Source organism: Ruditapes philippinarum, unplaced genomic scaffold (assembly GCF_026571515.1).
Source record: "Ruditapes philippinarum isolate M1 unplaced genomic scaffold, ASM2657151v2 ctg6820_1_1_1_1, whole genome shotgun sequence".
In the NCBI taxonomy this organism is placed as follows: domain Eukaryota; kingdom Metazoa; phylum Mollusca; class Bivalvia; order Venerida; family Veneridae; genus Ruditapes; species Ruditapes philippinarum.
Genome location: NW_026861979.1, coordinates 23,234 through 47,957, shown reverse-complemented (window position 1 = coordinate 47,957; position 24,724 = coordinate 23,234). Strand labels below are relative to the sequence as shown.

The 24,724-nt window shown below is 33.8% G+C and overlaps 3 protein-coding genes across 3 annotated transcripts; 2 read left to right on the top strand and 1 right to left on the bottom strand.

Moving 5' to 3' along the window:
* Positions 1-469: 469 nt before the first annotated feature.
* LOC132717524 (uncharacterized) lies at positions 470-3,769 on the top strand (the record flags this gene model as incomplete). The annotated part of the gene is made up of 3 exons (XM_060701012.1): positions 470-573; positions 855-1,074; positions 3,130-3,769. Coding segments are annotated over 3 exons (456 nt in total), but the record flags the coding sequence as incomplete, so codon positions are not given.
* A 994-nt stretch (positions 3,770-4,763) lies between these two features.
* LOC132717523 (uncharacterized) lies at positions 4,764-12,802 on the bottom strand. Its single transcript, XM_060701011.1, has 7 exons — positions 12,781-12,802; positions 11,530-11,632; positions 10,611-10,760; positions 7,093-7,237; positions 6,695-6,802; positions 5,738-5,906; positions 4,764-4,971 (listed from the first exon to the last, which is right to left on the bottom strand). Exons 1-7 carry the CDS (start codon positions 12,797-12,799, stop codon positions 4,784-4,786), a joined length of 882 nt encoding a protein of 293 aa, XP_060556994.1. The 5' UTR covers positions 12,800-12,802; the 3' UTR covers positions 4,764-4,783.
* Positions 12,803-20,726: 7,924 nt separating this feature from the next.
* Positions 20,727-22,569, top strand: LOC132717522 (zinc finger protein 492-like). The gene has a single exon (XM_060701010.1). It carries the CDS (start codon positions 21,004-21,006, stop codon positions 21,622-21,624), a length of 621 nt encoding a protein of 206 aa, XP_060556993.1. The 5' UTR covers positions 20,727-21,003; the 3' UTR covers positions 21,625-22,569.
* Positions 22,570-24,724: the final 2,155 nt, after the last annotated feature.

Here is a 24,724-nt window from a genome sequence, read left to right as displayed (position 1 = left end):
TTTCTTTCCACACAAATAGGCATCGGTAGTGGTAATCCCTGAAGCTTGGATCAATTCCATCTAACTGCGGTCAAAAAAAACGTGCAGTATGGACGCATGCACGGACGGGTGCCATCACTCCTCCGATGTCTATGGATGAAGATAATTATGTTGTGTAAGTGTACCTTAGATAGGTTAGGTCAAGGTTTGGATTGGGGGGTCCTTATTCTATAGGGGGGTCACATTTCTACGTGAGGGGTCATTTTTCTACGTGTGAGGAGTCATAATATAATGACCCCCAGTCATAATATAATGACCGTGGAGTCAATACTTTATATAAAATAATGACCGGGGGGTCATTATTTTATATAAAATAATGACCGGGGGGTCATTATTCTATGGGGGTCACTTTACAACGTTACACCGGCATAATATACACATGTATATTTTTAGTTACAATAACACTGATATAAAATTTTATATTTTGTAGAAAGATCTTTCAGATGACTTTTATTGGCTGATTCCTGGAATATTTGGTGTTGGTGGAAGTTTAGAAGTTTACATCACGACGCCAGAAGGCGGCGCTTGGGATGGGTAATATTGAATTTTCTTTTACAATATGCACTGCTTTACAAGTAACGGTACTTAACGGTACTTAAACATCCGTTGCTATGCTTTAAATGTAGGCAATCTCCAACATATAGTTTTGATATACCATTATCACGTTTCTAGCAAACACGTTGATGGATCATGATATTGGGTTTACCCGGATTGGGTCTCGCGGGATTTTGGGTTTTAAAATATTTAGTTGGTTTGGGAAAGCCATTATCGCATTTATAATAACCAAATCACTCATTTTGTTTTTATTGGTACAGGTTCGCTATCAACTTATTGGATACTACAGATGTTAATTACAACGTGTATGGGGGAGCCTCTGAGATCGTTATGCTACATATGATGGTTGTGAGACAGCATAACGAGCTCGTTTTCAAAACATGGGTAGGTGGCTGGACCAACATATTAAGCATGGCAATTCCATTTCCTGAAGGAAGTGTTACTAAGTTTACTATAGTACCACATGCAGACGTCTTGCAAGTAAGATATGTTTCTAATGGTATTAATGTCAATTTCCTTACTTTATCCATGTATTATTTAAGTTTTAAGCCATGATATGCTAACTGAGCTTATCAGATTTTTCCAATCTTACAATATGTATTAGCCGTATATCCAAGAGCGTAAATCGTGAAATTTTTGGCTATTAATTAACTTACACATGTATAAATGAATTGCAGTTACTGGATCTATATGTTTTAAATATTTTACATAACTACTAAACATATGTACCAAAATTGGAATCAAGAAATTTTTAAACTGCTCTTCTTAATTGCTATATTATAGCCGGATTTTTCACTTGAGTCAAGGAATTCAAGAATGATACTACCTGCAACCTTTCCCGTTAGGTCTATCAAAGGCATATGCAATGTACAGAAATGTATTGTGCCGACCCTTAGATTTCTGCACAAGCGGATTCTGTACATATTAAATAAACGAACTGAATACCCAAATGAACAATCAGGAAGATTTTTGTACAAGTTGTAATTAGACTGACGTCAAAATGTGTCTCTATACTTAATTCTTAAGTAATTTCGGATTACTTACAGATAATTACGGAAGGTAAAATTAAGTGATATAAAGTATGATATATTCTCGTTTATGACATTTTTGATAATGACGTAGTCTGACGGTATATAAAAGCTTAACAATTTCTTTGATGTGTCACGTAATGTTTTTGGCTATTGAATCTCCTCCAGTGTGCAACAATGCAAAGTTAGGGTTGTCTACATCACCGTTTATGTCAGTTTTAGTTGAACATATGTTTTCATTTCAACCTACTTGGACCAATATTCCGTTAATTTAAATAAATGAGTCCGCAGCGAAAAATTCCTTCTGATTTATTTACTTGCTACTTGAAAAATTTTATTCATAGATAACCACAAATGTAGTTTACATATAGAAGTACTCATTTTTTCGAAAATGTCAATCTTTTCTTGTGACCAAAGTCATGGATCCAAAGAGCAAAGATCATTGTACATGCTTGCGTTGGTAAAGAGGATGTATTTCTTGGAAATCATTTGTAATCGTATTTTTTTCCATTTCAAAATTTAAATGGTAAAATGCCGATGGTTAATACCGCATTACCGTAAGGCTGGAAAATAGTGTTTTAATATGACCAAAACAGAATAGGCTTATGACCAAAACAGAAAAGGCTTATGACCAAAACAGAATAGGCGGCTAATTACCAAAATGTATAAGGCTTATTACCAAAACAGAATAGGCTGATTACCAAAACATATAAGACTTATGACCAAAACAGAATAGGCTAATTACCAAAACATATAAGACTTATGACCAAAACAGAATAGGCTAATTACCAAAATATCTAAGACTTATGATCAAAACAGAATAGGCTTATGACAAGACAGAATCATAAAGATTGAAAAGCAGCGTAAATGATAACAAATTAATGCAATAGTTGTCGTTTATGTCCTTATGTAATTTTGTAGTGATTAATGCTTCTAAGGGCTTACTTTGTTTCCAGATTTTTATACTTCACAATAGCAGGTGTCAAGTGCCGTGTGGCAGTGTAAAAAAATTGCCCCGTACTTCACTTCAGTGTTGTTATATTTTTCTGGTCCTTCGAGATCATTATTTCCAGCACTAGTGAGTGTTGAGAATTGAGTATCGCTCAAGCCGGTGCTGGGGGCGTGAGGGACGTTGAACTTATTCATTATCCCTCATATACAGACTCAATCAAACCGAGTCTGCAATTTTTATGTAATTTTGTTGTGATAAATGCTTTCGAGGGATCACTTTGTTTCCAGATTTTAATATGACCAAAACAGAATAGGCGTATGACCAAAACAGAATAGGCGTATTACCAAAACAAAAAAGGCGTATGACCAAAACAGAAAAGACTTATGACCAAAACAGAATAGGCGTATGACCAAAACAGAATAGGCGTATGACCAAAACAGGATAGGCTTATGACAAGACAGAATCAAAGTGATTCAAACGCAGCAGTAAATTATAATCAATTGATGGAAGTATACAATTATGCAATAGTTATCGTTTATGTTCTTCCTTTTTCAGGTATTGATGAACGATGAACACTTAGTCCAGTACCCACACACTGTCGATCCTACCACTGCAAAATTGATCAACATCGGTCCTTTTTCAAACACCTTAATTAAGCTTCACAATATTACCTTTATAGGTATATAGATCAAGATAGACTGATCAAAATTTATCAAAATTCTTAATTATAACAATTTTCTATAAAAAAAAACAGTTACAAATGCTTAGATAAAATCTTATAAGTCTTCAATATGTTTTTGTTGTCTAGAATATGAAAACAATATATTACTGTAAAGTTTTAGATGATTTTAGATGTTACAGATATTTAAAGCAAACAATTCTATATCATGAAATCAAAATAGTATTAGTGTAAAAACTGATTATAGAAATGCTGAACACTGCTTAATTTTATACTCTAGTTCGAGTTCTTCAAGAAATGAAAGAAAAAGAAAAAATACCATTGCCTTATATTTCTTTTAATTTTTGAAACCCAGGGCATAAGTTTTTTAGTTTATTTTAATAGTTTACAGTGTTGATTATCAATAAAAGCAAACCAGTTTTGATAGATACCATTTTATTTCATAGAATACAAGCACAGAATGCTTTTGATGTTTTTAATCAAATAACAGGATAACAGTAGAAGAAAAATGTTTAAATAAAAGTGTAAAAAGAGGGTCTATTATTTTCATTATTGTTTGGTTTTATGTGGGGCAGAAAAAAAAATAAATTAAGTCTTTTGGGTTTTTTTTCGCGGAAGTTACGACTTTGGCAACAAGTTACCCTGCCAGCGTTCGAAAAGCGTTTTGGAAAGACTTCCCGCTTTAAACTTGTGTCTTTTTTTTTTCCCAAATTCCTTTTTTTTCCCATTACAAATGCCCGTGGCCCTTTTGGACATAAGTAAAATTTTCCCCCAGCCGTCATGTAGAATTTTAAAAACCCGTTTTAAGCAAGGGCCCAAATAAAACCCATGAATATTTTTTAATATCTTAGGGAAAACAGACTTAATATAAAAAGCCAAATTTTCGGGGACATACAGGTTAAAAGGGTTAAATACAATTTTAATGAAAAATGCCCATCCTGAGGGTTTGTGGTGACTTTCATAAGGCAAAGTTCAAGATAAACACGCACGCCGACTTGCTACCGTCATAGTCCATACGCAAAGACAAACACGCACATGCGTGTAGTATGACCAGTCTCTTTACGAAACACACTCTCACTTTTCAAAGCATTGTATATAACAGTAGAAATAGTTCGTGCTTATTTTGTATTTTTGCATACTAGGCATTAGTTTGGAAAACGAATCAAAAAAGCCGGCCATGGAAATTGAAAGAACAAAAATCTATCTGGTTTTTGTTTGTGTGTGCGCGTGCGTGCGTGCGTGCGTGCGTGCGTGTGTGTGTGTGTTTCTTTTATGGGGGTGTTATGGGTTTTTTTTTCATAAAATGGTATTTATCAAAAAATGAAAATCATATGCAAGTATTTTAAAAGGATAAACGTTATACATGTGTTTAAATATTCTGCCTTTAATAGTCTACAATACGAAATGTTTACCTGGTTGCATTAAAAAAAAGAAAAAAGAATTTGGAGTAGAGATTTGCTTAACAGAAAATAAAACGAGGCTTATTATTTTGATAAAGATGTTTAAATTTTCATCAAAATAGTAGAAATTTTATCTGATAATCTGAAAATTGCATTTTGACAATTTTGAAGAGGATACGTACAATGTTCTCATTCTAACTTTAGATCCACAACAGTTAGCTTCCTTGGTGCAGCTTTCACTTTGGTTATATGCCGGAAGTCCAGGTTCACATTGTGAACACGTCTTTTCACAGCCACACCTTCCACAACAACCACACCCTTCAATAGTAAACATACAGCCATTATATTGCCAGTATAAAAAAGTTTTATGTAAACTCTCAATGCTTACTAGCAGCAATCACAATTTCCCACTGATACAGTTTGTTTGTTTGTTTTGTTAGATTTTATTTAAAGCACACCGACACGGTTAAGGCCATGTTGTTACTTTACATAACCTCAGATTTCATACTGAACTAAAATTCATCAAGTTTACTGACCAGATTTCTGTCATGGAATAATGCAACGTGACTCACGAGATTCGAACTAACGTTAATAAGGGTCAAGTGATTTGAATTAAGCAACCTTTACAATTCTGATATGTAGATCCATTCCATCCTTGGTCTGAACATCGTTTCAACCAGACCTAACATTACACTGATGGTCACTTGTATCATTCTCTTCCATATTTCATAAGTACTGTAAAATCATTTTTATTTGTGGGGGCACTAATGTTTGTCGTTTTGAAAGGTCAATCTATGACTTTCAAATTCAACAAATTTCATTTTGTTGTCAGTAATTGTATTTCGAAAAAATAGACAGTCCACGAATTAAAGACGATAAAAGTTTTTATGACAATATCACTGGCTACAGAAATTCAAAAAATGCAAGCTACTGTATTTTACCCCACTTAGGATACTTAAAACTGCTTTAAAGCACATGAAACCTTTAAGCTTTGCTACTTGCTTTATTCAAATTTTCATTGGTTACTTTGTAATTTACGTAGATCAGTGCTTACTTAAAGACAACTATATTAATTTTCTTTTACCCGGAAGATCAAACTCTACATAACCAGTCTCTACAACACAATCGTCTGGCTTCTTGGTGGATCCAGTTGTAGAAGAAGGTGTAACTGTTGTCGTCTGCAAACCTGTTGATGTGCTGGAGCTAGAGCTTTGGCTCGAGTTGCTTACACAAAACCCATACTCACACACATACTGAAACAAAAAATTACCACAAATCTAATCTTAGCTAACTGTTACAACAACAAAAATGAAAGTTATAGACATAGGCTTGTTTATCTCCCACAGAATTGTTTAATCTGTCACTGTTCCAGAACATTTCTTAGATGTCAGCATATAATTAACCAGTACTTAATATATGAAATGAATCTTAATAAATTAATATCTGAAACTTAAGCTACTTTTATGTGTTTTGCACCAATATGTCGAGTTTACCAGTCTGATCCCAATAAGTCTATCCTGTTACTTATTAATGCAAGTTTTGACGTGATATCAGTTAAAAATTTCATATAGCCTAGATCAAATATCAATAACTTAATTCGCTTCAATAGATTTAACTCATTAGAACATTGTTAAATGCATGTCATTTTCTATATTTAGACTTAGTTTGTGGGTTAGAAATAAAGATATGTAATGCTCAAATTTGTTATTTGGAAGACCTAATGATTCGTTATCTGTAAAATAAATATTTTTTGAATACATATAGAGAAAATATGTTAAGTTTTAAATTGTACACACGACAGGTAATCTCAGTATGAAAACCTAGTGTCATTAAAAAACCTTGCAGTTTTAATAAGAATAGACCAGTAATAGGAAATGCAGCTTCCCAAATATATTTTATATTTTCACTTATTCAAATTCAGGAAAGATTTACTAGATTTCAATAAATTTATACAATAAAAGTATCATACTCAAATATGAGCATAGTATTTCTTTAAATAAAGCCATTTTCTATAGTAAAACCATAGTTATCATTTACTTACATTATTTCCTGTATTACACGGTGTATTTTGGGGAACGTCAATGCTTTCACAAACACCAGACACATTACAAGCTTGGGAACCGCTGAAACAGTCGATTGCGCCTGTATCCTAAAATATTTAGATATCATTTTACAGACAATTTCTTGTTTCTGATACTGATTTAACCGATTTTCACACGTAGACATCAGAATAGATATATTTATATAAAAACAATACCTATGCATATTTTAGTAAAAATTTAATCTCCACACACAGCATTCAACTTGTATACTTTGTTTGCAAATATTTTAAACAATTTGCATTTGATTCATAGACAATGACATTTATATCTGGCTGTTAATTGAAGCCAGTTGATATATACATGATGAGTGTGTATAAACAAAACTCAAACAACATACACAAATAGTAGAGTTCCTCTGGAAGAGAAGTTGACATTGTTCATTTAAGGACAACAAGTCAGTGATGGTTGGCGACGAGTCGTAACTTTCAAGATCATATATGATGTCCTGTGTTGTGAGGCAATCAGTAGACGAGCTATTGAAACTGAATTACACAAATGCAAATAATTAAACAATATTGGCAAAAGTACGAGAAAATAGAAATAAATCATTACCAGAGAATAATGATCATATACATGGCATACCTATATTTAACATCTAATCAACATCTAATCTGCCTTTTCTTAAACTAAATAAATAAATACAAAATTGCACGTCAATCAAAAGATTATTATTTTTATTGATTTTATTATTTTCTTTGTTTCCTATTCAATATACTTCTCAGTTAATGTACAAACTACGTTTGCAAGATTTATCGTTCGATTTTAATTATGTTGTTTCAGCACATGTAGATAATTAAGCTAATTTGGAATCTGGGTTGGATTGTCTTGTAAAGTGTTCAGGCTTGCAAAATATTCAATATGCAATTGTAAAAAATATACTATTCTCATCTTACTTTTATTGCAGAAATTTATTGAAATAAAGAAGGAATATGTCTAATTTGAATAAGATAAATAAATGCATAAATCATATTTGAGAAGTTGTAATCCCAATTAAAGGTAAATGTTATTTTGGTATTGTTTTTAAAACTGCAAGTTTTTTAATGGCACTTTGTATTCATACTGTGGTTTATACGGCGGCACAAAGGTGACATGTGTGTATTTTTATTTATCTCGTGGCCACGATATACTATGTCGTGGCCACGAGTTACTAAGTCGTGGCCACGATATAGCTACGTCGTGACCACGAGATGCTAAGTCGTGGCCACGAGTTACTAAGTCGTGGCCACGAGATAGGTAAGTCGTGGCCACGAGATACTATGTCGTGGCCACGAGTTACTAAGTCGTGGCCACGAGATACTATATCGCGGCCACGAGTTACCAAGTCGTGGCCACGAGAAAGCTAAGTTGTGGCCACGAGATACTATGTCGTGGCCACGAGTTACTAAGTCGTGGCCACGAGATACTGTGTAGTGGCCACGACATAGCTAAGTCGTGGCCACGAGATACTATGTCGTGGCCACGAGTTACTAAGTCGTGGCCACGAGATAGCTTAGTCGTGACCACGAGATACTATGTTGTGGCCACGATATAATTAACCAATCAGAATACACTATATATATTATGAATTTTTAAACTCAACAATTTACTTTTACATGCAACATTAATCTTTGAAAATACTGAAAATATTCACTTTGAACTTGTCTTTAGGATCATATTAAAAAGTCACCTTCCAAGGCCCATCAGACATTAATTTTGACTATAGCTCTTTGTTGGGACAATTTTGTGATTGAATTGGTCAGTTTGTACGTACTACGCCTGATAACCTTGTTTAGAAGGAATTAGTCCTGGTTTATTGGCGTCCGCGCCGAAGCGCGGCGCCCCTTTATGGAATGAAATCAGATTTTGTGAAAGGGCGACAGCAACTTCTCGAGCCTTTTAGTCGGTAATAATAAAAGCCGATCATTCCGATCGGTATGAGGGTGCTTGATTATTATTAATTAAAAAAGAAATGTCGCGATATGTACAATGAATAGCGAACTGGAGAATTTCGCAATGCAAACATTTTCAAATGAAATAACCTTTTCCGTCTCTTCAGTTTTTTTATTTATCATTTTGTAGTACATAGAATGATAAGTTGATGACCTAAATGTCTACTGTCTACCTAAACATTCCGAAAATCTATTTATAGAAGGATGTACTCCTATCGTTAATTCCCGGTCTCTCCCGGTCTATTTTGACCGGTATTTACTAGTGACCGGCGAATAGAATCACACGTTTATTGTCCGGTCTCTCCCGGTTTTGGAGTAGATGTTTGATATCGTTTCAGAAAGGAAAAAAAATTACAGATAAATAAGCTTTTTTCCAAAATAAATGTTTGTCACTTAGTTTGTAACTCTATATGAGATAAAAACAATAAATATGTACAATAATTGAGCAAAAAGGTACATATTTATGGTATTAATATGACACTATCAACTTTGAAACATTTTATTTAATTTGTTATTCGTGTTTAGTAAAGATGCCGAGGAATTTTTCAAAGTTACAAATTAGATTTTATGAATTTTACAATGGATTGATATTTTAAAAAATGATAAAGAAAAATACAAATATACATGTACATGGTTTAAAAATAAACAATATCATATATTGAAAGATTAATCATAATTTACTGACTTTTTCCAGTTAAGTTTTGACTTATAATCGTCGGTCAATATGACAATTGAATTCTTAAAATTTATCTTACAACTTTAATAAAAAAGAGTAGTAAACGTAAAAAACTCAGTATTAAAATAGCACCTAAAACACAAAAAGAGAGGAAAACAATATTCATAAAATCTGTATTTTTATAATAAAATAGATATTACAATTATTGTATAATAAACAACATGCTCAACATGATCAACATGGTAATATAACCAGTGTCATATTTTTACTAAGTGTGAACAGATACCTTAAGAGGGGGTCTTCGCTAATAGCGATAACATAATAAGGGACACTTTCTGCATTTCTTGCTTGGACGCCCTTTGATGCTTTGCATCAATGCTTTTCTTGTTTTATTTGTAAGGGACATTGTCCATGGACAGTAGATAGCCTATAAGGTAAAATCCTTGTCTGATGATAATTTAGAAGGTATAAGCCATGGTTTATATAACCCAGAAAGATCATTGCACCTGATCAGTAGATGACATCTAATAACTTTGAGGTCATTGGGTCAAAAATCAGGGTCACAGTCACGCTAAATGGAAAATTATTGACAAGTCAATAAGTTGTATAAATGACACTTTCACAGGCTTGAGAAAAAGGGGCATCCTTGTACTATAGCACATGTATAGTATATTAGGGAAATTCGCATAAATGGTGTAATATGATTGGTTATTTATCTCGTGGCCACGACTTAGCTATCTCGTGGCCAAGACTTAGTAACTCGTGGCCACGACATAGTATCTCGTGGCCACAACTTTGCTATCTCGTGACCACGACTTGTTTGTGGTCAAAACATAGTATCTCATGACCACGACTTAGCTATCTCGTGGCCACGACTTAGTATCTCGTGGCCACGAGATAAATAAAAACACACACACATGTCACCTTTGTGCCACCGTAGTTTTACCTACTGTGTAAGGAGTTAAATCCTAACATATTTCCTCTGTGAAAATGTATACTCATATTTATTTTACATACAAAAAAGAGACTGTATATCGAATTTAAGTATATTCAAATATCAAATTTGAGCTGAATGTATTTTAAAGGAATAAAAAAAGAGAAAAATAACGAAACAGTGAAGATTGGAGCAAAGATAATGAACAAGTATTGCAATAACAACGTGATCTTGCTGAACACTATTTCAAAACAAAAATAAAATTACAAGAACTTAATATATATTTTATAGGAAATTAGGAAAAAAGGAAATATTACAATGATTTTATAGAGTCTATGCTACAGTTGGAAAATCTCCATTGGTTGCCTTGGTTTGGGGAATTGACGTTTGTTACAGGAAACGGGCTGCTCATAATGTACTGGTCGGCGGTATCACAACCTTTGTCTTCATCTAATTTAGCTCCAAGTCTGAAATAAATTGTCATTTGTTTAAGTTCTAAATGTGTCTGTTTCATTACACTTTTACTGTACATTCAAATAAATCATTCCCGATGTGTAAAACTAATTTAGTAAAGATTTATTAAAATGATAGCAAATGAATTATTAAAATTTCTTATCAATCTGTAATGAGCTAAACTGAGTGATTTTACATTATATATTATTTGTATTCACCGTATGAAAAGGTAATTACATGACACATATTAAGAACTTACATTCTGTTCGTTAGTTTGGTATAACCAAAGATGTTTTTTTTCATAAATTTATTTCATGTCTGCTCGCTCATATTTTGTAGTTGTGTTAAATTTTAAATCAAAAGCCGTTATTTAAGAAATTCACAAACAAACGCAGTTTGTCAATACATGTTTCCCTTTTCTAAGCTTCATCAGTTGATATGTATAATAACACTGGAAATTAAATGCTAGTAATGCGTTTTCAAATTAATGATGAATTTATTGGTTTCTTTTCTTTATTTTTAATTTCATTTCGTTTTCATTGCATTTTAATTTACTTCTGAGGTGCTTCTGTTTAAGCGTAACATTAAAATTTTGCTTTTCTTTAAAATTCACATGGAATAACTATTCTGCGATAAATGTATCTTTAAATATTATTGCTATTCAGGGATAGAAGCTTTATAAGTTCTCTTTTTTGTACCCCTTTTAATTATATATGATAATTGTATACATAAAACATACAAATTGAAAGAAATATTGAAATAAATATGTTTTAACTAACTTACGAAAACGCTATTCCTTTGGCAATTGACACAGGGTAACTGTCGATCCGAGCAACAAAAGTAGGTATAGCATTGCCACAGGTAGGGGTATTTTCCAATGGATACTCTGGAATCATGTCAAATTTCGTAAAACATTATGTCATATATTTTGTATATCATTATATATCATTTATTGAAAAGAACTCGTTTTAGTTTATAGATACGCTTGTCTTTAATTTGAGATTTTATACTAGGAATCATGCACAAAATATTTGTTGTCTCTATAATTGCTGAATAAAATCCTCTTATTATATAAAATGAAACGATTAAGTTTGTTAATTAAAGCTCCATAGGATCTTTAAAGATTCAAACTGAAAATAAGCATGAATCTGGATGTATGCTGTTTTAAAGTGATATTGAAATAGACATATTTATAATTAGAACGATTAAAGTAATATAGAATGAAGTGCAACTGCAGTCTTAACTCGTTTTATATCTCAGTATAAACTAAATATGGCTTATTTAAGAAATTAAGTCAAAGTGTGTTATTTGGATGTCATTGTTGAATAAAAACATTTATTATAAAGATTCAAAGATAGAGACAATGAAAGTATTTTTACTTTGGAAATCGGTTCATGATATGTTTAACTATATTGAGTGAGATAGCAACTTGACACTCACCAATAAATTGCTGAACTTCTTAAAGGAATTTGTCTAGCACTGAATATTATCAATTTTGGGGATATCAAGGTAACATTTGAAGCTGACAAGCTTACTGTTTAGAGCCTTGCAAGACTGGACGAAGTTGCAAGCTTGCATGGTTCTGTATTAATGAAATAAATTTCGGTTCCAGCAAGGTAATGTTTAAATGTCATTGACTACGCAGATAAGACACAATAAATTATCAAAATCAAAAAAGATAGCATACGTGGATTCTTGAAAATTGTACCAATCACTATTGAATTTGTTAAATCATGTTTTGACTTCGTGTATGTGTGAGTCAAAATAGTAATAATAATCATTATGTTGCTAATTTTGTTGTTATTTGTTGTGTTGTTAATGTTGTTGTTGTTGTTGTTGATGATGATGATGATGATGATGGTGGTGGTGGTGTAGTGGTTGTTGTGCTGATCATGGTCTGTAGTGTTCTCTTTTTAGTTAGTACATACTGTATTTTGGAATTTGCCCTTATCACGATTCATGATTTGGTTCAAATAGAAAAGTAACCATGCTTTTTTTAAGATATTAAGCGTGGTCATGTTTATAAAGTCTGACGATCTAAACCCAGGGACATTGGCATTCTGAAATAAAACAAAAAAAAAGAAATAGTTATTTAACTGAACTATTTAGATATATGTTGATATTGTTTTTTCAAGGTGTAAAAAATTAATCGTTTATAGCTTATTGCTAATAAGCAGCTAGTAATATTAAAGATTTTTTAACTTATAATTGTTATAATTTTTTGATGATATTTTGAATTATTATTGTAACGTTCTGATTAAAAATCTGTCTTTTTTAATGTAAAAAAATCTTGTTTATAAAAAAATCTGTTAACATTGTATTGTTTGTTAGTACAACTATAAATTTTTAACTGTTATGTGTTGTTTGCATAGCTGAAACTCGTCACTTACTATTAATTTAATAGTTGTTGATAATAAACAATGATAAATGTTTGTTTCATGTATTGTTCTGCGGCTTGCTTTTTATCATTCAAATTAAAAAAAAAAAATTTGTTGATAATAAGCAGATACAAATCTGTTTCAGTGTTCATGTACTATATGTATCTTTACTTTAATAAAGTTTATGTTCTGTTCCTTTAGATTGCTACTATTTTAGCCTCCATGGCAGAGGGGTTAGAGTCGATGACTATTAATCCAGTTACCTCTCTGGTGTGGGTTCGATCCCCTGGAGATGCTTTGGTAGTTTAGCGTGGAGGAAGGTAGTCTAGTAACTCTTCAGGAACTATGGTTAGTAAAGTACCCTCCTATATGACTGAAGAAATGTTGCGAAAAGGCATAAAAATGAAACAAACGAACAAACAAACAAAACCTTTTTAGCCTCATTCAATTACAGAATCATAGTTTAATCATTCAATTAATTCTCTCATTGCAGGGTTAGGTTTAGGGTTAATTACAAGCCTTTGTACCTTTTCGGTCATTGACTGAAAAGTAGTTTTGCTTGTAAGCTGTTATCTCCATAACTTCTGAAGGGTTTGTGCCTTTTTTGGGACAATTTTATGCGTTCATAATAGTATTATAAGCAGTGATTTACTTGTAAAACATCTTAATTACAAGCCTTTGTACCTTTTTTGGTCATTGACCGAAAAGTATTTTTATGTATTCATACTAATAAGCATTAGCTGCATTACTATACTCAATAAAAAAACCCTTGTGACAACTTTTTGAATAGCCAGGAGCCAATACTGTCCTCCGACAGTTCTTGTATATTATTACATTTACTGTCACAAATTCAATCATGGATTAATTTTAAAACATTTTGTCTTGATATCTCTTTTAAGTAACAATTTGTTTAGATAATTTCAAATAATATGTTGACATTTTCAGTTTCTATTGTGATTGTTAGTGATCAAACTCTTAATTACTTTAACAGTTTTATAGTAATTTTATTACTACTTAAAAGTTGATTGACTAAACAATCTATATCCTTAAAGATTTCTAATAGAGGGCCAAGTTGACCCGAGCTGAGTTGAACCGTGCTGAGTATGCATAGGGCTGAGTTGACCCTTTACTGTGAACTTTTGGTTTCTTATTTATAACATAGAATTTACGTACATTGCTCAGTTGGTTAGACCACTAGCTGTCACTCCTGAGATCCCAGGTTTGATCCTGCAAATATTTTTATTTCAAGTGTTATATTCATTGCCTGGGATAGTTGAACCATTTATTGTTTCAAGTGACTTATTTCATCATTATGGTACTGCATTGGAACACGGGGAAGAAAACCATTAGACATACATCAACCAAGTAATTGAGGATCAATGGAACATTTTAATACATTTTTAGTTCATCAGAAATAGTAATACATTTGTAGTGCATTTATTTAAAATATGTCAACAGTGATTTATTAAGAGACACATGTGATTGTGCTTATTTAATCATATTGTGAATTATTATGCATTGATATTGTCATATTTACAGGACTTGATAGGACTTTTAGAGTTGTCGTGATATTGGTATCAGATTTTTGTAAGTTGTGGAGCTAGTGGCTAAAGATTACAGACCTGTGTAATTACAGTATTACAACAGTTTGTTCACAACAGTCAGTGAGTACAGAAGTTTTTTTGGCATATTTTCTAGCCGATATTCGGTCATATTCCCAATTGAAAATACCGGTAGTATATTATTTTCCCAAATCCATAGGAAAAATTCCCAATTAAAAATATTGAAATAAAATTCTTAAATCTTTGAAAATGAGGGTTTCTTCGCTGTCATGATGCTTAAATGCTAGAAGATGCCATCCTAGCCAGTGATTCTTTGCATTTATTAAATCACTGCAAAATTTAAGTCAAGTAATTTTTCCTAATTTTAACAGAACATCGCTAAAATTCCCAATGCTATGGGTATGGGTTATGTTCCCAAAATCCTGTGAAAAAAATGCTGGAGTAAGAGATATTATTTATACCCCGCACAACAAAGTTGTAAAGGGGGTATACTGGAATCAGCTTGTCCGTCCGTTGGGCGTCCGTCGGTTTTTTCTTGTCTGCCCAATAACTTAAGATTCCTTTGACCCACAGTCTTCATATTTGGCTTGGAGGTTAGTCATGATAAGTAGATGACCCCTATTGATTTTGGGGTCTGCAGATCAAAAGTCAAGGTCACAGGGGCCTTGACATCAAAAAGCTTGTCCGCCCAATAACTTAAGATTCCTTTGACCCACAGTCTTCATATTTGGCATGGAGGTAAGTCATGATGAGTAGATGACCCCTATTGATTTTGAGGTCACAAGGTCAAAGGTCAAGGTCACAGGGGCCTTGACATCAAATAGCTTGTCTGCCCAATAACTTAAGATTCCTTTGACCCACAGTCTTCCAATTTGGCATGGAGGTCAGTCATGATGAGTAGATGACCCCTATTGATTTTTCGGACACTGGGTCAAAGGTCAAGGTCACAGGGGCCTTGACTTCTAAAAGCTTGTCCGCCCAATAACTTAAGATTCCTTTGACCATGTGTCTTCATATTTGGCATGAAGGTTAGTCATGATGAGTAGATAATCCGTATTGATTTTGAGGTCACCAGGTCAAGGGTCAAGGTCACAGGGGCCTTGACATTAAAAAGCTTGTCCGCCCAATAACTTAAGATTCATGTGACCCACAGTCTTCATATTTGGCATGGAGGTTAGTCATGATGAGTAGATGACCCCTATTGATTTTGAGGTCTGCAGATCTGAAGGTCAAGGTCACAGGGACTTTGACTTCAAAAAGCTTGTCCGCCCAATAACTTAAGAAACCTTTGACCCACAGTCTTCATATTTGGAATGGAGGTTTGTCACGATTAGCAGATGACCCCTATTGATTTTTAAGACACTGGGTCAAAGGTCAAGGTAACATGGCCTTGACTTCTTAAAGATTGTCCGCCCAATAACTTAAGATTCCTTTGACCCACAGTCTTCATATTTGGCATGGAGGTCAGTCATGATGAGTAGATGACCCCTATTGACTTTTCGGACACTGGGTCAAAGGTCAAGGTCACAGGGGCCTTGACATGAAAAACTTGTCCGCCCAATAACTTAAGATTCCTTTGACCCACAGACTTCATATTTGGCATGGAGGTTAGTCATGATGAGTAGATGACCCCTACTGATTTTGAGGTCAGCAGGTCAAAGGTCAAGGTCACAGGGGCCTTGACTTCTAAAAGCTTGTCCGCCCAATAACTTAAGATTCCTTTGACCCACAGTCTTCATATTTGGCATGGAGGTTAGTCATGATGAGTAGATGACCCCTATTGATTTTGAGGTCTGCAGTTCACAGGTCAAGGTCAAAGGGACTTTGACTTCAAAAAGTTTGTCCCCCCCAATAACTTAAGAAACCTTTTACCCAGTCTTCATATTTGGCATGGAGGTTAGTCACGATAAGTAAATGACCCCTTTTGATTTTGAGGTCACTGGGTCAAAGGTCAAGGTCACAGGGACTTTGACTTCAAAAAGCTTGTCTGCCCAATAGCTTAAGAAACCTTTGACCCACAGTCTTCATATTTGGAATGGAGGTTAGTCATGATTAGCAGATGACCCCTATTGATTTTTAGGACACTGGGTCAAAGGTCAAGGTCACAGGGGCCTTGACTAAAAAGCTTGTCCGCCCAATAACTTAAAATTTCTTTGACCCACAGTCCTCATATTTGGCATGGAGGTTAGTCATGATTAGTAGGTGAACCCTATTGATTTTAAGGTCAGCAGGTCAAAGGTCAAGGTCACATGGACACTTTGACTTCATATTTGGCATGGAGGTTGATCATGACCATAAGGTTAACTTAATTGATTTTTAGGTCACTTGGTCAAAGGTCAAGGTCACAGGGACCTTAACTAAAAAAAGCTGTTCCCCTAAATTGCTTAAGAATGCCTGTCCGCAGTGTATTGATTTTGACATTTTCACATTTGAAGCATGTAGAATACATAACTTAGCAATGCACTGGCTTAGTAACCTCAGATTTGGCAGGGAGGTTGTCCTTGAGCTCTAAATGGCCACTGTTGATTCTGACAACGTGGTATGCGGGGGTATTCATGCCATGACAGTGGCAGTTCTAGTTTATACATCAATTGCAATCATTAATAAGATTCATTCTGCTTCCCTGTTTCATATATACAGTGTACAAACAGTACAGTTGAATTTATAATCTTTTACTGCAGTTTGCCAGATGAAATTGGGCCCATGAGCATGATATTGTCTTCTTTTCAATCAATGTGTTTTACATAAATTAACACTGTCTAGATCAAGGGTCTGCAATACATTTAGCACTGTTTTTTGCTTAATACTTGTAAATAAAATGTCGTAATTGTTAACATTGTCACTTCACAAGGTATTTTTCGGACTTCTTAATTAACCTTAGTATCATGTGTAAATCAATAGAATTCCACTATTTAAAGAAACTGGATAAAAGAACAACTTATGTTCTGTACGCAACATTCCACAGCTGTGGCATTGCTTTAGTATTAACATGCTTAAACATGTTCATACTTTTATATGGATATACCAAATAGAGAAAAACGGTTTTAATTTGTCAATATTAAAGCTGCACGTCTCCAGATGAGCAAAAATATTTCGATAAAATCAAATCTAAGAAAAATGTACTAAGATTTTAGTTATGTATAAAGCTTCAAAATTATAATAATAATTTACAAGTTATGTGCTATTAATGACCGATTTTTCAGTATTTGTAACTATATTTCTACTGCATTACTAAAGCAGGCTTTTTTTGCATATTTTAATATTTTTATGGTAATTTACATACAATGTAGTTTGTGTCATTGATAATGTGTAAATTGCATTCTTTTGTAAACTTCACAATATCATTCTGTTGAATACATTTTCAAATTTTCATGAAAATTATCATGAACCTGGAGGCATGCTGCTTCAACTCTTTTTCTCATTTCAGTTAGGCATAGTGAATTACTTCTATTAAGTAACAAAGACGAAGCTGCAATGTTATTATAGGTAATATTTGTTATAAATTCATTGTAAATTTTTGTTGACATTGGTCAGATAATTGAAAACAAAATAAAGATATATTCATTTGAACAGCAATGAACACAAACAAGACTAAGTTTAAGTATTAGGCAAATATATATGATTTTATTTCTAATTGAAGAACAGCAAAGATCTTATATTAAAGTCAAGTTCCTTATACAACACTTGCATATATAGCAAGGCAGTAAGATATATGAACATATATGTATTTTAATAATTTAACACACAGTCCATGACTGTACCAATATCAGTTTTAGGAAGATAATTTACTTAAACCTATAGTTGGAACCCACTGGTACTGATCCCGCTGAACTACATTCATCAATCGAATGAAGTATATATGTACCGAGTGCACATGGGCATGGGTTACCAAGTCTGACTTGAACATTGATTTGGTACATTGTGATTTTTAGCTCGACTATTCGATAAGAATAAGTAGAGCTATTGCAGTCACATGAGCTTCGGCGTCGGCGTCTGCGTCGGTGTAACCACTTATGTTAAAGTTTTTGTAATAGTTCAAATATTTTCAAAGTCCATTGACATAATTGGCTTTGAAACTTTGCACACTTGTTCACCATCATTACCCCAACCTGTAAACAGGAGGAGATAACTGTATCAAGCATTTTTAGCTCACCTGTCACAAAGTGACAGGGTGAGCTTTTGTGACCGCTTTTCATCCAGCGTCCGTCCGTCCGTCGTCCATCCATCGTCCGTCCGTAAGTAAACTTTTACTTTAAATGACATCTCCTCATAAACCACTAAGCCAATTTCATCCAAACTTCACAGGAATGTTCCTTTGGTGGTCACCTTTAAAAATAGTTCAAAAAATTTAATTCCATGCAGAACTCTGGTTGCCTTGGCAACCGAAAGAAAAAAACTTTAAATATTTTCTTTTAAAAAACCATAAGAGCAAGAGCTGAGATATTTGGCATGAAACATCTTCTAGTGAGTTTCTACCAAGTTTGTTTAAATAAACGCCCCGGGGTCAAAATTGGCCTCGCCCCGTGGGTCATTGATTTTCCCTATATGCATATAGTAAAAACTTAAAAAATCTTCTTTTAAAGAACCCAAAGAGTTAGAGCTAAGATATTTAGCATGAAACATGGTCTAATGGGTGTCTACCAAGTTTGTTCAAATAAAAGCCCTGAGGTCAAAATTGGCCCCGCCCCGGGGGGTCATTGATTTTCTTTATATATGTGTATAGCAAAAACTTAAAATCTTCTTTGAAAAAACCCAAATAGCTAGAGTTTAGATATTTAGCATGAAACATCTTCTAGAAAGTGTCTACAAAGTTTGTTCAAATAAAAGCCATGGGGTCAAAACTGGCCCTGCCCCAGGGGTGTCATTGTTTTTATCTATATGTGTATAGTAAAAACTTTAAAAAAATCTTCTGTTAAAAAACCCAAAGAGCTAGAGCTTAGATGTTTAGCATGAAACATCTTCTTATGGGTGTCTACCAAGTTTGTGCAAATAAAAGCCCTTCGGTTAAATTGGCCGTGAACGTTGGGGGAGGGGGATGTTGGGGGGCCTATATGTACAGGTGAGCGACCTCAGGGCCATCATGGCCCTCTTGTTTTTACTATCAAGCACTAAGAATAGTCGAGCGTTGCTGTCCTACCGACAGCTCTTGTTTATGTACTAGAGGAGGGGTGTCATGCTTAAAAGTTAAAAATGTTAAATTCATTAATATAGGTGAATTGTACAAGTGAAAGATGTATTTATTAATTGTTACTTTACTTCAGGGTCTTTTATCTATCAAGGAAAGACAGGCAGACAAAATGAACTGTCAAGACACACTTAGTAAGATATCATCAAAATTTTGTGTTCCAAAAAATGCGACCCTCGGCCTATGTGAAACTACACATAGTACTGATGTTTGTGATAAAACATTTACTCAACAAAGTTCTCTTAACGTACACATGACAATACATACTGGCATGAAAAATCATGTCTGTAAAATGTGTGACAAAGCATTTTCTAAACAACATATGATCTTATCAGACATATGACAATACACACTGGCGAGAAAAACCATACAGTCGGCATCGTACTTGCGTCCACCTTTATTAAGGCAATTTTTTTATTAAACGTCCGCATAAAATCCCTCCCGATGATTTTTACTTTTTAATTTAATTCCATTAAACGACTATTCTATATCGCGGCCAGCGGCCACAATTATGCCAATAAATGGCGATTAAATCATGATTATGGTTATCTATTATAATACATGTAATAAGTTGCTAATAATATACGTATGCAAACAGCAATTTTACTGTAAAATTCTATTAAAACAGTACACTTCAAATTCTAAAAGTCACTTTCGCTCACTTTCGTCAAAAATCTCACTTTCGTATTTTAGGCAAACCCCTGAATGTCGGCCCAAATGTACAAAATTAAGTGTTAAAGTATCTATTAAACGGTCGTGACAATCGTCCCTGCGGGCATTCTCACCTGTGTAATTAGCGGGTAGGTTAGATGTGTACAAGCAAAATGTATATGTAAAATGTGTGATAAAGCATTTTCTCAACGAAGTGATTTGAACAAGCATATGACAATACACACTGGTGAGAAGAATCATATATGTGAAGTGTGTAATAAAGCATTTTCTTTAAGAAGTAAATTGATCAGTCATATGAAAATACACACTGGTGAGAGGACTCATGAATGTAATGTGTGTGATAAAGCATTTTCGCAAAGAAGTGATTTGAACAAGCATATGACAATACACACTGGCGAGAAGAATTATATATGTAAGGTGTGATAAAGCATTTTCTGTACGAAATAATTTGATCAGTCATATGATAATACACACTGGTGAGAAGAATCATAGATGTGAAATATATGATAAAGCATTTTCTCATCGACATTATGTTTTTAAACATATGGCAACACATACTGCTGAGACAAATCATAAATGTGAAGTCTGTGATAAAGCGTTTTCTAGACGAGACAGTCTTATCAGACATATGACAATTCACACTGGCGAAAAAAGATATCAATGTGAAGTGTGTAATAAAGCATTTTCTCGCGGAAGTACACTGAAAATACATATGACAAAACACACTGGGGATAAGAAACATAGGTGTGAGGTGTGTAATAGACCATTTTCTAGAAAAAGTTATCTTAGCGGTCATATGACAATACACACTGGTGAGAAGAAGTATAAATGTGAAGTATGTGCTAAAACATTTTCTCAACGAAGTACACTGACAACACATATGAGAATACACACTGGCGAGAACACCCATAAGTGTGAAGAGTGTGTGAAAACCTTTACTACATGGAGTAATCTTCTCACACATATGACTGTAGCACACACTGGGGAGAAGAAATATAAGTGTGAAGTGTGTGAGAAAGCATTTTTTCTACAAATTTCAATGAAAAGACATAGGATCATACACACTGGTGAGAAGAAATAGATAGAGTATGTAAATCATATCCTCTCATTGTGGTTATCTTATTACATATATTGCAAAACATGCTGGCCAGAAAAGACACAAAAGTGAAATGTGTTAAATAGCGTTTTCTACACTAGGTTGTCCTTTCACACATAATGGCAAAAAATATTGGTGAAACATTACACAAATGTAAAATTGGTTGTAAAGCATTAAAGTTGTCTTATCATACGTATGGAAAAACATGCTGGCAAGACAAACATAATTTTGATTTGTGTGATTAAGCTTTCCTCATCATGGTTCTTTTAACAAATATATGATATAACTCACTAGTGAGATTATAACACTGTGCACGACGTTACGTCGAAAGACATTTGATAAAACAGGAACGACTATTGAAAGAAAGGACAAATGGTTGAACATGACAATGTATATGTGATTGGTGTGATAAAGGCTTGTTCATCGAGGTCCTTTGAAGAAACATTTGAATTTTGTGACCATTGATTTTTTTGAAACAAGTGGTTTAATCACACATATGTTGATACACAATGTAGAGGTTTATAACTATGAACTTCAATTTACGATAAGAGTTTAGTGTACAACATGTACATTTGACCTTCACACACATAATTATCATAAATTATAAGGTACATTGTATGTAAATTTGTTTTTAGCAATAAACATAATTATTATAAATTATAAGGTACATTGTATATAAATTTGTTTTATGCAATAAAGAGTTTGTTCACCAAAGTCTTCATTAGACAATTCACACTGATGTGATGACTTACATAATTATGTGAAAAATATGATCAGTTATCAGCCGACAGAAGTACTCAAAACACATATGTGAATTTATTCTCAGGAGAAGGAACATAGATGCAACATTTGCAAGAAATCATAAATTGAACGATGTTATCTTACCAGAAATATGATAATACAAACTGGATAGAAAAAATAATGACGCAAATTTGACCCTGAAACACATATGACCTAATATAATGTACATTGTATTATGACAAAATATAATATACATTGTATAATACTGAAGGTTTGTTGATTTTTTACATTGCCCTTGAAGCATGAAAACGGCTTTTCGATCTTCAAATGCATACTATCAGAGCTAAAACGACGATTACCATGCACTACAAAAACAACACTGAATGTGCAAGCTTCTGTTCTACGACTTACACTTCAACAACGACAACAAATATACATCAATCCTAAAATGGGAAAGAAATATATCGGGGAACAATATATATATAAAAAGCTTGTCAACTTCCTTTGACCCACATTCTACATATTTGGTATGGAGGTTAGTTATGACGAGTACATGACCCCTATTGATTTTGAGTTCACCAGGTTTAAGGTCAAGGTCACAGGGGCCTTGACTTCAAAAGCTTGTCCGCCCAATAACTTAAGATTCCTTTAACACACAGTCTTTATATTTGGCATGGAGTATAGTCATTATGAGTAGATGACTCCTATTGACTTTGAGGTCACTAGGTTAAAGGTCAAGGTCACAGGGTCTTGACTTCAAAAAGCTTGTCCGCCAAATAACTTCAGATTCCTGCGTCTCACAGTCTTCATATTTGGTATGGATGTAGTCATGATTAGTAGATGTCCCCTATTGATTTTGAGGTAAGCAGGTCAAAGGTCAAGGTCACAGCAGCCTTGACTGCAAAAAGCTTGTCCGCCCAATAACTTAAGATTTCTTGGACCCACAATCTTCATATTTGGCGTGGAGGTTAGTCATGATTAGAAGATGACACCTATTGATTTTAAGGTCACCGGGTCAAAGGTCAAGGTCACAGGGATCTCTTTAAAAAGTTTGTCCGCCCAATAAATTAAGAAATCTATGACCCACAGTCTTCATATTTGGCATGGAGGTTAGTCATGATAAGTAGATGACCCCTATTGATTTTTAGGACACTGGGTCAAAGAAAAGCTTGTCTGCCCAATAACTTAAGATTCCTTTGAACCACAGTCTTCATATTTGGCATGGAGGTTGATCATGACCATAAGGTGATCCTATTGATTTTGAGGTCACTGGATCAAAGGTCGACTAAAAAAACTTTAACCCTCAATTGCTTAAGAATGCCTGTCGGCAGTGTATTGATTTTGACATTTTCACTTTTGAAGCATGTAGAATACATAACTTAGCAATGTTCTGGCTTAGTAAACTTAGATTTGGCAGGGACGTTGTCCTTGAGCTCTAAATGGCCACTGTTGATTCTGACAAAGTGGTATGCGGGGGTATTCACGCCATGACAGTGGCAGTTCTAGTTATCATTGTAAATATCCTTTAATCACAAATGCAACATTTAAGCAAACTTTATTTAGTTATTAAACAGAAACAATCTAAGTTGATGCACGTCTGCCAGCTCATCTGCCTGCTTTTGGGTCGTGTAGAGTCAAGGTCAAAGTCATTGTTGCTAAAAATAGAAAATCTGTTTCCAGTTAGGACACTGTTACTAAAAATAGAAAGTAGGTTTCCGGTCAATGATAAGATATTAATATATATTTTTAAGAAAGTTAGTGTTACTTAAAAGCAATTTTTAATAGTTAGCATGAAACATGTTCTAATGGGTGTCTTCCAAGTTTGTTCAAATAAAAGTCCTGGGGTCAAAATTGGCCCTGTCCCAGGGGTCATTGATTTTCCCTATATACATATATATAGTAAAAACTTAAAAATCTTCTTTTAAAGAACCCAAAGAGCTAGAGCTGAGATATTTAGCATGAAACATGTTCTAATATGGATGTCTACCAAGTGTGTTCAAATAAATGCCCTTGGGTCAAATTGGCCCCGCCCCAGGGGCCTATATACAGGTGAGCGACTTCAGGGCCATCATGGCCCTCTTGTTTTTATTTAGCACGTTGTTCTAGTGCGTTCATAACAGCAAAATGAACTTAGATGATTTCCATGTAGCATTGCATATATACGTGGTCCTCTACAAAAGTTAAAAATGTGATGTCCCATATACAAGATGTGGCACATATGTAATAAAAATGTGTTTCCTTTAATGCATTTTGTTTGTAAAGTAATTTTCAAAGAAATATGAAACAAAAATGTGTTTACTTAATAGCATAAGCTTCTCATTAATTGCAGGTGGTCTTTAATCAA

Excerpts from the sequence above, each read along its gene's own strand:
- LOC132717522 (XM_060701010.1), top strand. The coding sequence starts at position 21,004 with ATGATAATACACACTGGTGAGAAGAATCATAGATGTGAAATATATGAT.
- LOC132717523 (XM_060701011.1), bottom strand. Across the intron at positions 10,761-11,529 it reads GCCAAAGGAATAGCGTTTTC|ACTTGGAGCTAAATTAGATG; the intron begins GTAAGTTAGTTA and ends AATTTATTTCAG. Across the intron at positions 5,907-6,694 it reads CGTGTAATACAGGAAATAAT|TATGTGTGTGAGTATGGGTT; the intron begins GTAAGTAAATGA and ends TTTTTGTTTCAG.